The following is a 12,581-nucleotide window of genomic DNA, read 5'->3' as shown; positions in this document are numbered from 1 at the left end:
GATTCTAGGGCTGTTTTTAAGGAACAGAAAGAGGAGTGGCAAAAGGATTTAGGATCTATGGGGTCAGCTAGGTTTGCTTTTGTGAGTTTATGTAATGATTTTGTTAGGATGGCAAAACCAGGTTCTGAAGGCGAAAGTATCCTACCATGCCCAGGAAGGAAAGGAGTTGTTGTTTTGTAGAAGGGGATGGGGTTTGGGAGATTAGTCAGACACGATCAGCAGGGAGAGCACATGTTTTCCTGAAGAATTATGTTGAGATAGATAATGGACAAGGAAGAAATTTGGACTTGACTAAAGTAATGGGGGCTGTCCACAAAGCCTTGCGGCAGTAGAGCCCAGGTAATTTGCTGAGCCTGTTGGGTGTCAGGATCAGTCCAAGTGAAAACAAAGAGAGGCTGGGATGAAGAGTACAAAGAAATAGTGAAGAAAGCATGTTTGAGATCCAGAATAGAATAATGGGTTATGGAGGGGTTGTGGAGGGAGGTATTGAGGATAGGAGAGTACATGGCTTTGGCACCACGGGGTGGATAGGCAAGACAATTTTGTTGATAAGGTGCAGATCCTGAACTAACCTGTAAGGCTTGTCTGGTTTTCGGACAGGTAAAATGGGGGAATTGTAAGGAGAGTTTATAGGCTTTAAAAGGCCGGGCTGTAACAGGCCAGTGATAGCAGGCTTTAATCCTTTTAAAGCATGCTGTGGGATGTGATATCGACATTGAGCATGGTAAGTGTGATTAGGTTTTAATGGGATGGTAAGTGGTGCATCATTTGTCACCAAAGAGGAAGTAGAGGTATCCTATATACTTTTGGATTAAGGTGGAAGAATATGAGAGGAAGAGGAGAAGGAGGCTATGGGTTGGGAAGAAGGATAGAAATGAGATATGGTTGTAGTCCAGGAATAGTCAGGGAAACAGATAATTTAGTTAAAATGTCTCGATCAAAACAGGGAACTGGGCAGGTGGGGATAACTAAAAAGGAGTGCATAAAAGAATGTTGTCCAAGTTGGCACCGGAGTTGGGGAGTTTTAAGAGGTTTAGCAACCTGGCCGTCAATACCCACAATGGTTATGGAGGCAAGGGAAACAGGCCCTTGAAAAGAAGGTAATGTGGAGTGGGTAGCCTCCATATTGATTAAGAAGGGGACAGACTTACCCTCCACTGTAAGAGTTACCCAAAGCATCTGTGTTGGTCCTGTAGGTTTCTGAGGCGATCGGGCAGTGTCAGTCTTCAGCTGCTAAGCCGAGAAGATCTGGGAGGGAGTCAGTCAGAGAGCCTTGGGCCAGAGTTCCAGGGGCTCTGGGAGTGGCTGCCAGGTGAGTTGAACAGTCCGATTTTCAGTGGAGTCCCACACAGATGGGACATGGCTTAGGAGGAATCCGGGGCTGCAGGCATTCCTTGGCCCGGTGGCCAGATTTCCATCACCTGTACCAAGCTCCTGGGGGTGGAGGTTCTGGAGGAACCCCTGGCAGCTGCGGTTCAGGTGTCTGGAGTTCTTGTGTGCTAGAGATGTGGCTGGAGTCAAGGAATTGCAACTCAGAAATAAGTTGCTACTTGGCTGCCTCTACTGTGTTATTGTACACCTTGAAGGCAAGGTTAATTAAGTCCTGTTGTGGTGTTTGAGAGCTGGAATTTAATTTTTACAGCTTATTGAATGTCAGGAGCAGATTGGGTAATAAAATAAAATATTGAGAATAAGACGGCCTTCTGACCTTTTAGGGTCTAGGGCTGTAAAGCGTCTCAGGGTTGCTGCCGAACAGGCCATGAATTGGACTGGGTTTTTGTATTTTATGAAAAAGAGCCTAAACGCTAACTGATTTGTGAGAGGTTGGATAAAGAAAATGGAGCATTAACCTTGACTATGCCTTTAGCTCCAGCCACCTTTTTAAGAGGAAATTGCTGGGCAGCAGGTCAGGGAGGGATAGTCGCGGAACAAAACTGTAAGCCAGACCGGGTGTGAGGAGGGAAGATGACAAAAGGATTATAGGGTGGGGCAGCGGAGGCTGAGAAAAAATTGGGACCTAGCTCAGCCTGGCGAGGAGCAGCCTCGGGAGGAGAGGAGAGGTCAGATGGGTCCATAGAAAAGGAAGATTCAAAAGACTCAGAGACGCTTGGGGCTGGGACTGAAGGGACAGGCGGGAGGGAAAGAAGCAAGATTTGGGACAAGTTGCACTGGGAACGGAGACTAGGGAGGAACCAATGTGTTAAAGAATGTCTGGACGTCAGGCACCTCAGACCGTTTGCCCATTTTACGAGAAGAATTATTTAGATCTTTTAGGATGGAAATATCGAAAGTGCCATTTTCTGACTATTTGGAACCACTGTCGAGTTTGTATTGGGGTCAAGCAGCATTGCAGAAGAAAATAAGAAGCTTAGATTTTAGGTCAGGCAAGAGTTGAAGAGGTTTTAAGTTCTTGAGAACACCGGCTAAGGGAGAAGAAGGAGGAATGGAGGGTGGAAGGTTGCCCTTAGGCAAGTTTAAAGAGAAGGGTAGAGACATAGAGAGAAGGGGTGGGAGTGCTTGCATCCCCCAGGAAAGTGGAAACAGGGTGAGAGGGGCTTGCCCCGCAAGAAAGTGGAGAAAGGGTAGGGGGTGCTTGCCCCCAGGAAAGTGGAGAAGGGGTGAGAGGTGCCTGTCCCCCAGGAAACTGGAAAAGGGGTAGAGACACAGAAAGAAGGGGTGGGGAGTGCTTGCCTGCCAGGAAAGTGGAGAAGGTGTGGAGACATGGAGAGAAGGGATCAGGGGTTGTTTGCTCCCCAGAAAAGCGGTGCTTGCTGCTAGGAGTGAAAGACCAAGGCAGGCGTCCCCATGTGGTCAGACACCTCTGACATGTAGGTGAATAATCAAGTAGTAGAGATTGAAGGGTGGCGCCAAGACTGAAAGGAGAAAGAGGTTGAGGGATAGTGAGAGAGGTTGGAGAAATCTCTTCTCCAACCTCTTACCTGATTTAAAATCCGTGAGATGTTCCTTGGGCTGGTTGGTCTGAAGACCTGAAGTTGTAGGTGGATCTCTTCATGGAGTGAGGGTGAGGACAGGGGACTGCTCTCCCAAAGGAGTCCCGCTGATCCGAGTCTTTGGCACCAAATGTCTCACGTGTGTCCATGTGAAGTGACCACCAAACAGGCTTTGTGTGAGCAACAAGGCTGTTTATTTCACCTGGGTGCAGGGGGGTGGAGTCCGAAAAAGGAGGCAGCCAGCATGGTGCGATTATCATTAGTTCTTACAAGTTTTGGGATAGGCGGTGGAGTTAGGAGCAAATGTTTTGTGGGCAGGGGCTGGATCCCACAAAGTACATTCTCAAGGGTAGGGAGAATTACAAAGAACCTTCTTAAGGGTAGGGGAGATTACAAAGTACATTGATCAGTTAGGGTGGGGCAGAAACAAATCATAATGGTGGAATGTCATCAAGGCTATTTTCACTTATTTTGTGGCTCTTCAGTTACTTCAGGCCATCCGGATATATGCGTGCAGGTCACTAGGGATATGATGGCTTAGCTTGGGCTCAGAGGCCTGACATTGTGGGTTTGGGGAAAAGAAGGGTAAGTTAGTTAGAAAAATCTCCATGGACAAAGAAATGGGAAGGAGGGAAGGTAAAATATAGAAAAGGATGGCGCTGTGCCAAGAGGAGCCCTTGAGCACAGGAGCTTGAAGCTGTAGTGAGGTGTGATTGCACCACTGCAGTCCAGCATGGGCAACAAAGTGAGACCTTGTCTCAAAAAAAAAAAAAAAAAAAAAGAAAGAAAAAAGAAAAAAAATCCTCTGGAAGGAAAAACTCCAGCACCAAGTATTAAGTTGTCAAATGAAATTCTGGAAACCTGGGAGTTATCAACATCAGTTACAAATCTGAGAGTGTCCAGAGATGGCTTTTTTTGGGGGGGTGGGGGTGGAAGAAGGAGGTAAGTAGAGAAAGGGTAGAGTGCCCCTTTAGATTTGATAGTGACATGAAAGCAGAATGAAATTAAATTAAGGATGTTCTAGCACTTAAAGAGAAACAAAACATTTTAACTCCCACTTTTCCCCATCACCACCAAAGCAGGCATCAAAAAGACTTCACTTCCCTATAGTGATAGAAAAGTATGCTATTGAACCAGAAATTCATTTCATGAAAACGCATCGGAATTAAAAGAGAGAGAGAGAGAGACCAATTTCAAATAAAGCTATGTAACAAGAAAACAGAAATGCAAATCAAAATATTTCAGGAAAAAATCTCTCAAAAAAAGAATTGAAACAGGAGGAAACAATAACACAACATTCACACCTGAATTAAATGGCCCTCAAACATTCAAGCAAGCACTTGGAAATCTAAAAAGTCCACCTATTATCAGAAATTAAGAAAAGAAAGGAGGAGGAGGCAGAGGAAGAGGAGCAGAAGTGGCAGCAAAAAGGAGCCAGATGAAGATAAATAAGAGGATAATGAAGATGGAAACCAAGAAGGAGAAAGCGGGGAAGGGCAGCAGTGATGAGAGCTGACTAACAAAATAAAGTAAAATGGAATAAGTTACAATGTGTCAAGGAATAATATGCCTGTCTGTCCCAGGTTGTATGGCTCTCCAGGTAGCATTGAGAGTTTTGATATGCTTCTTGTGGAAGTATGAATTGTACATCTATTTTGGATAGCAGTTTGGCATTGTCTATACATATGGATATGTATCACAGAGTAATTCTGTATACTCATTATGGGAATATGAATCATACATCAATTTTGGATAGCAGTTTGGCATTAACTATTAAAATTGAAGATATTATACTCTGCACTCAGAATTCTAGCTCTTGCGCAACATAATCTAGAGCAGGGATCCGCAAACCACAGCCAATTGGCCAAATCTGACCTACTTTCCTAATTTTGTAAATAAAGTTTTATTGGAACATAACTATGTCTATTTGTTTATATGTTGTCTATGGCTGCTTTTATGCAAAACAGGAGTTGGGTAGTTGCAACAGAACCCACAGTTGTCCCACAAAGCTGAAAATACTGTCTCTCTGACTCTGTGGTAAAAATGTGCTGATGCCTAGTCTAGAGAAACTCTTGTGCATATGAAGAAACATGTAGAGAATGTTAATGTAAAAGTTGAAAACCTCACAAGTGTTCATCACCAGTGTAACTAAACTAAATTGGAATGGTTTCCAATAATAGACTGTTTACTATACAGCAGACAAAATGAAGAAGGTACAAATGTATGCAACCACACAATTGCATCGCCAAGTAAACTGTGGAGTGAGAAAAAGGAAGTATGAACACTATATTTCCATTTGTGACGAGGTTAAAACATGCAAACTGAACTATTTGTAGTTTAGGGAATCATATGTATGAAATAAAATAAAATAAGGGACAATTTAAGTTGGTGTCACATTTATCATTAGAGTACAGAGAAAAAACAGCAATAAGAGTGACTCCTACTAGGAGTGTCAAGGATATGGATCAATATTTCTTTCTCTAAGTGAGTACTGAGCCACGGCTGTTGGCTTATAATAAACATTTGCATTGTGCTTTTTTGTTTGTTTGTTGTTTTTAAAAATTACTTCAAATCTTAGATCAAATACTTAACTGCCTTTTTAGCAAGAGACACTTATCTAACACTTATTATCTTATCATCTCCTCAAATTATGATTTTCTTCTGACTTTTTACTTTTTCGCATACCTAGCATATACACTGACGTGGACATTTCTCAATGCTGAATTGTTAATTTTCTATATATTTCTGAAGGAATTAGCTAGATGCATTTATACATGAGCATAACACAGACACTTGCATATATATATATATATATATATATACATACACACACAGTCATATTCCATATGCTTAGAGAATAATTATAAAGAATTGCACAGGGGACATTGCATGAGACTTCGTGTCATATGTCCTTGGATAGGTTATGACCCTGCCTGTGGGGTGATCCCTGAGGGTTCCTTCATCTCAATTCTTTCCCCTGTGAAATGAGAAGGCAGTAATAATCATATCTACTTTTCTATTTTTGTGTGGATAAAATAATGCTTGGTGTCATTCATAAAAGGAATATTTTCAATGCCACTTCTGGTCTCAGACATGTACTGTCTGCCTGTCTCTGTTCCAGGTTGTACGGCTCTCCAGGTGACATTGACCTCTGGCCTGCCCTTATGGTTGAAGACCTGATTCCTGGTACGAGAGTGGGACCGACACTTATGTGCCTGTTTGTTACCCAGTTTCAGCGGCTAAGAGATGGAGATAGGTGAAGGATTATCTGTTATACTTATTAAACATCACAGAAGTTATTTTTGACCTGAAATGTATATGTACAACCCATTGTGATTCACATTTTTTATGATTTAATGCATATTGAGTATAATAAATAGCAGACAGCATTTGGTGACAGAACTTTTGTAACCACCAATATTATCAGATAGCATTTATTTTTGTAAATCTTTGTAAGAAGAGAAGAAACAGAATTTCTCAAAAAGCAATAGAAGTGGGTGATTAAAACATTGACAGCTAGATGGAGTACGTTGTGCTTGAATCTGAGTCTCACCACTCACAGCTGTTTAACTTTGGACATGTATCACTTGGAAACAGGTTCCTCATCTGTAAAGTGTGAATAACAATTATACCTATTCCATAGGATGTCTGCAACCTTCAGTGATGTTGAGAAGGAAGGAATTGAGAGCAGCGTTGAGATTCCCTCCCTTCATTCTCATGGAGGAAGACCTGCTGACCCTAGACCAGATCTCCTTGTAAAATTACATTATGAGGGCATTTACGAGTGGAAAGATAACAGGGAACTCTTCTCTAAAATTTCTTGATTTATCTAAAGTGTTCATTGTAAATAAATTTAATCATGAAATAATGGGAAACAGCAGGCTGGAGAATGTAAGTTAGTCATGTAATCTCTTTACTGTTCCAAAACTAACCATGAATAAAAACCAGGAAACACAAACCTAAGCATCCTCTCCTGAGTGGACATGTGCTCTTCTATTGCTTGGGATCCAGTATGTTCCAGGGCATGTTATCTTCTGAATCATTAGTAAAGCTTAGTGTTGAGTAAGATCTAGGAATCTTGTAAATCTCTTTGACAAGATAACCTTTTATAGTATTGCAGAGATCATATATATAAGACTTGAAACAAAGCCCAGAGCTTAGTTTTTAATTAAAATTACAATAAAAATTATTCTTTAAATTTCCTTTCAAATCTCTTCCACTTAGAAATTATAGAGAAAGTAGCAAAGGACTTAATTCCCTTTATTGCACATTGGTAACAATTAATAGTATATTTCCTTAAAATCATTTTTAACATTGAATTTCTTTACCAACACAATTGGGTTAATATGCTCAATTGGCAATAGTTTAAGAATACATGTAATCCCCGTCTCTACTAAAAATACAAAAAACTAGCCAGGCGAGGTGGCGGGCGCCTGTAGTCCCAGCTACTCAGGAGGCTGAGGCAGGAGAATGGCGTAAACCCGGGAGGCGGAGCTTGCAGTGAGCTGAGATCCGGCCACTGCACTCCAGCCCAGGCGACAAAGCAAGACTCCGTCTCAAAAAAAAAAAAAAAAAAAAAGAATACATGTAGTCAAAGACTGAAAATAATTGAAAAAGCTTCAGCTTAGGGGATAAGCTGTCTTCCCCATATATATTAGTTTGCTAGGCTATTGTAACAAAGTCACACCGCCTGGATAGCTTAAACAACAGAAATTTTTTATTCTCACAATTCTGGAGGTTAGACGCTGATCAAGGCATCAGCAGAGTTGATTCCTACTAGGGTGTCTCTTCCAGCCTGTAGATAGCATCTTCTCTCTGGGTCTTCACTTGGTCATTGGTCTGTATCTATGTCCACATTTCCTTTTCTTATAAGGACACCAGTCATACTGGGTTAGGGCTCACCCATATGATCTATTTTTACCTGAAATACCTATGTAAAGGCCCTATCTCCAAATAGAGTCACCTTCGAAGGTACTGGGGCATAGGACTTAAACATATACATTTTAGGGGGACACAGCTCAGTCCATAACATCAAGAGAGTGGTAAGAAGTCCTTTTGCTTACCATCTTAATTTCCTGTTCTATACCCAGTATAAAAAAGTGCATGGCATATGGTATTCAAATATTTACTGAATGATTAAACCCAAGGATTGACTTTACTGAATTAACTCAAATATTGACTTTAACCTTTTATTTAAAATTGATCGTATCCTTTCATTTAAAATTGAATGTGCTTATTCTAGTTAATTGATAGATATAACCAAATAATATATATTAATTATCAAAAGTGGTACTCTCTTTGTAGGCAAACATATTAATATTACCTTGCTCAGACAATTTCTAAGGTTAGTTCATAGAATTTAAATGTAGCAATAGGGCTAGGTGTGGTGGCTCATGACTGTAATCCCAACACTTTGGGAGGCCGAGGTGGGCAGATTACTTGAGGCCAGGAGTTTGAGACTGGTCTGGCTAACATGGCAAATCCCCGTCTCTACTAACGATATAAAAATTAGCCAGGCATGGTGACGGGAGCCTGTAATCCCAGCTACTCGGGAGGCTGAGGCAGGAGAGTTGCTTGAACACTGGAGGTGGAGGTTGCAGTGAGCTGAGATCCTGCCACTGCACTCCAGCCTGGGCTAAGAGTGAGTGAGACTCCATCTCAAAATAAATAAATACATAAATATATATATGAAAATTTAAAAAATGTAATAATAGACTTTTCTTTTTTGGGAGAAAACCTTAGAAAACTTTCCTTTGAATCCTTTCGTAAAGCTTGAGGTAGAAAGTGATGACAGTTTGGAAGCATGGGATTTAAGAATGTTGTAAATATTGGAGGGAATTAAAAGGATACTCAGTTGGAGAACAAGCATAATCCTTTCAGTATGCGTCTTTTATGTTGAGCTCTTCTTGGTGCATTGTGGCTGTTTGACATGCAGCTGAGTTCTCAGGCCACAGACCCACGACAATGCTTTCTTTGTTGGCTATCAGGTTCTGGTATGAAAATCCTGGAGTATTTACCCCGGCACAACTCACTCAGCTGAAGCAGGCGTCCCTGGGCCGAGTGCTCTGTGACAATGGTGACAGCATTCAGCAAGTGCAGGCTGATGTCTTTGTAAAGGCAGAATACCCACAGGATTACCTGAGCTGCAGCGAGATCCCAAAGGTGGACCTGCGAGTGTGGCAAGACTGCTGTGCAGGTCAGTAATAATGCAATGAGTGAGATCTGGATTGATGTGCATGTTCATGCACTTGAATTGTTTTCAGTGTCAAAGATGTGATTTAAACAAAGATACACAAAAAGCCAACAACACAGAACTTTCCTTTTGGAAATCTGATGGATGATGAAGGGGTGGACACCAGGAAAAACAGAGGCTCCCAACCTGCCCATCCTCTTCCATTCCACATTAACCTTGTTAGAATGGGGACACTTGCTGGCAAAACTGGCCTCTGCCTTCTTACTGCATTTCAGATTTCTGCACCAAAGATCAAACTCCAATCACTTGGTACTGACTATATCTACTTCTTGGTGTTCATCTAACGAGAGAAATGAAAGTTGATAGTAACTTGGCTAACTTAGACTATTCATTCTTTATAAGATGTGGCAGTAGTGCTCACTGGAAGTACAAAGAAATTTTGATAGAGTCAGGAAAAAACTTCCCCTAATGACACAACAGAATTAGTGGTATCTACAACATCAGTGTTTATGAACCAAACTTTCCCTAAGGTGCTTCTATAAGCATCTGTTTTGTTCTCACAATATCCCTTTAGAAATGTGGATTTCTTTCTCCTTTGATGAAAGTATGGCTCAAAAATATTAGACGACTTTCTCAAAGTCCAAATATGAGTAAGTGGTAGAGCCAGGGCCAGAGAAAAGATGTATTGTTTGTTGAAACCTGGAGGTGAACTGAGGACTTGATGGTTGTCAAGCAGAACATGCTGACGTCTTCACGGGTAAGATGTCACAGGTGTCTGTTACAGGGGAGGATACTTGGAGCTCCTCTGGATGCCAACGACACAAGTGCCACCACAGGTTCATACCTGCTCCATGTAGTGGCCATGGGTCTGGGAGTTCTGATGTTCTCTAGGACTGAAATGATCATTCTGAGTAGCTAAGTAGTACTAGAGATTTGTGGTCGGGGGGGAAATTGAAAGCCACTGCTAGAAGCGTGATAGAACACTGGCTGCGTGCGATGGCTCACACCTGTAATCCCAGCACTTTGGGAAGCCAAGGTGGGTGGATTGCTTGAGGACAGGCTTGGCCAACATAGCAAAACCCTGTCTCCACTAAAATTATGAAATTTAGCCAGGCGTGGTGGTGGGCACCTGTAATCCCAGCTACTTGGGAGGCTGAGGCAGGAGAATCACTTGAACCCTGGAGGCAGAGGTTGTGGTGAGTCCAGATCGTGCCTCCAGCCTGGGTGACAGAGCCAGACTCAATGACACCTGAGTCAAGGTTGTCTTTTTCACTGCGGTGGTGCTTTATTGGACACAGCAAAAAGGAATGTGGTACTGTGGTGAGGGCGGCATTCTTTCCTTTACCTCAAGTTCTTGGTGATTAGATCCAGGAATAATGAAATAGTCCCCCCTCTTCAGAATGTTGGGGGAACAGGGAACAGTATACAAACCATATTAATGGCAACTACTAACACTCCTTTGCTTCTTCTCCAATGTCCCTGGGATGGGACATAGGGCCTGGTGAGCAGAGGGAGAGATAGATGGCATGGCAGGGTGTGAGCTGTGATGACCAGAGTGGTGCCCTGCAAGGAAGCAATGGCTTCGTGTAGAGGCCAGGGCTGGGTGCCCCTTATACTGACACATACCATTTCTAGCTCTTCTTACCTCTGGCCATGTGATAGGTGATTCATGGAAACACTTAGCTCATATAATTGTCCTGAGTCTTTCAAGGTGGGTGTTATTATCCCTGGTTTACATATGAGGAAAATAAGGCTCCTGGAAACTAAATACATTTTTTAAGGTCCCACAGCTGACCTGAAGGACTCGGCTCTTTCCTCTGTGCCCACCACCACCTGGTAGCACCTGTAGGGTAGGTGCATGGCACAGAGACAGCAAGCAGGCCCCCACCAAGGGCGGTTCCTCTGCTGCCCTCCCTCCATTGCCATTGTTCCACGTTGAAGACTCAGAGGAGGAGGGCTCCTCTGGTTATTTAAATGGTAATGCGTCTGCTGTGGGCAACATTTGTTATGGAAAATGCGATGCAAGGATGTAACAGACCAGGAGTGGGTTGGGGTCTTGAGTTTATGCAGTGTTCTTATCAAGATCTGTGGTCCCAATGAATAATAATACTCTTTCTCTGTGAGTGTCTTTAAAAAATCTCTGGAAATGAATAAGCCAGTAGTAAACATCTACTACTTAATTGGACACAAAAATACAGTGTTGTTTTTTTTTTATGGCACTATAAAAATGCTCAGAAGTCATGTCAGTAGCAAAATTACGTAAGGATATGAATATATCTTACGTAGTTCCAACCATAATGTAATGTTTGTAATGAGAACCATTACAAATGGATACACGTGCATTTTTTTTGTGTACTTTTTGACTAACAAGCTTGGATTTTTCAGAAAAATTTAAAGACAGTTTAAAATGAGTGGCTTAAAAAAGGGTGTTTAGGCCGGGCGCGGTGGCTCAAGCCTGTAATCCCAGCACTTTGGGAGGCCGAGACGGGCGGATCACGAGGTCAGGAGATCGAGACCATCCTGGCTAACACGGTGAAACCCCGTCTCTACTAAAAAAAAAAAAAAAATACAAAAAGCTAGCCGGGCGAGGTGGCGGGCGCCTGTAGTCCTAGCTACTCGGGAGGCTGAGGCAGGAGAATGGCGTAAACCCGGGAGGCGGAGCTTGCAGTGAGCTGAGATCTGGCCACTGCACTCCAGCCTGGGCGACAGAGCAGACTCCGTCTCAAAAAAAAAAAAAAAAAAAAAAAAAGGGTGTTTAGTAACTGCTCAAAAGTGGACCACTTTCTTATGGGATGGGCTTCTTACACTTACCAATTAACAGAAACATTGCTCTATGTAGATTAGGGGCATGCTGAAACACTCAGATCTCTGAGAAACTAGTTTCTAGACTGTGGCTCTGTAGTTTCAGATAGGCTATACATTTTAATGGTTTGAGTTAATTAAGGCAGTTGAGAAGTGCTGGTTTGACTCCACTGAGTCCATCCCTGAGACCTGAAGTTGTGAATTTCCCAGACAGAGAAGGTGTGTTAAAAGACCTAGAAACTATGTCACTACTCAGTACACTTGTCTTTGTTGTGTGTTCATTCATGTTGTATTAATAGATTTCTTCCCTCTCCTTTGCTAATCTCACTCTCAGATTAAAATAAGCGATGGTGCTTAAATGATTGATTGACTGATTGATTTTGACACAGTCTCTCTCTGTTGCCTAGGCTGGAGTGCAGTGGTGCAATCTCAGCTCACTGAAACTTTTGCCTCCTGGGTTCTAAGTGATTCTCCGGCCTCAGCCTCCCGAGTAGCTGGGATTACAGGCCCACACTATTACGCCTGGCTAATTTTTGTATTTTTAGTAGAGACAGGGTTTTACTATGTTGGCCAGGCTGGTCTTGAACTCCCGATCTCAAGTGATCCGCCCACCTCAGCCTCCCAAATTGCTGTAA

General features: G+C 42.5%; 1 protein-coding gene across 3 annotated transcripts in view; it reads left to right on the top strand.

Moving 5' to 3' along the window:
* The window catches only part of PXDNL (peroxidasin like), a 409,080-nt gene that overhangs the window by 337,619 nt on the left and 58,880 nt on the right, over positions 1–12,581 (top strand). For all 3 annotated transcript variants that reach the window (XM_033203626.1, XM_033203627.1, XM_033203628.1), the window contains 2 exons: positions 6,073–6,207; positions 8,939–9,147. In XM_033203626.1, the coding sequence (XP_033059517.1) occupies positions 6,073–6,207; positions 8,939–9,147 (344 nt within the window). The remainder of the gene's footprint in view (positions 1–6,072; positions 6,208–8,938; positions 9,148–12,581) is intronic.

The sequence above is a fragment of the Trachypithecus francoisi genome, unplaced genomic scaffold (genome assembly GCF_009764315.1).
Source record: "Trachypithecus francoisi isolate TF-2019V2 unplaced genomic scaffold, Tfra_2.0 Lachesis_group7, whole genome shotgun sequence".
Taxonomy (NCBI): Eukaryota; Metazoa; Chordata; class Mammalia; order Primates; family Cercopithecidae; genus Trachypithecus; species Trachypithecus francoisi.
Note: the sequence above shows the minus strand (reverse complement) of the source record. Positions and strands in the feature narration are given on the sequence as shown.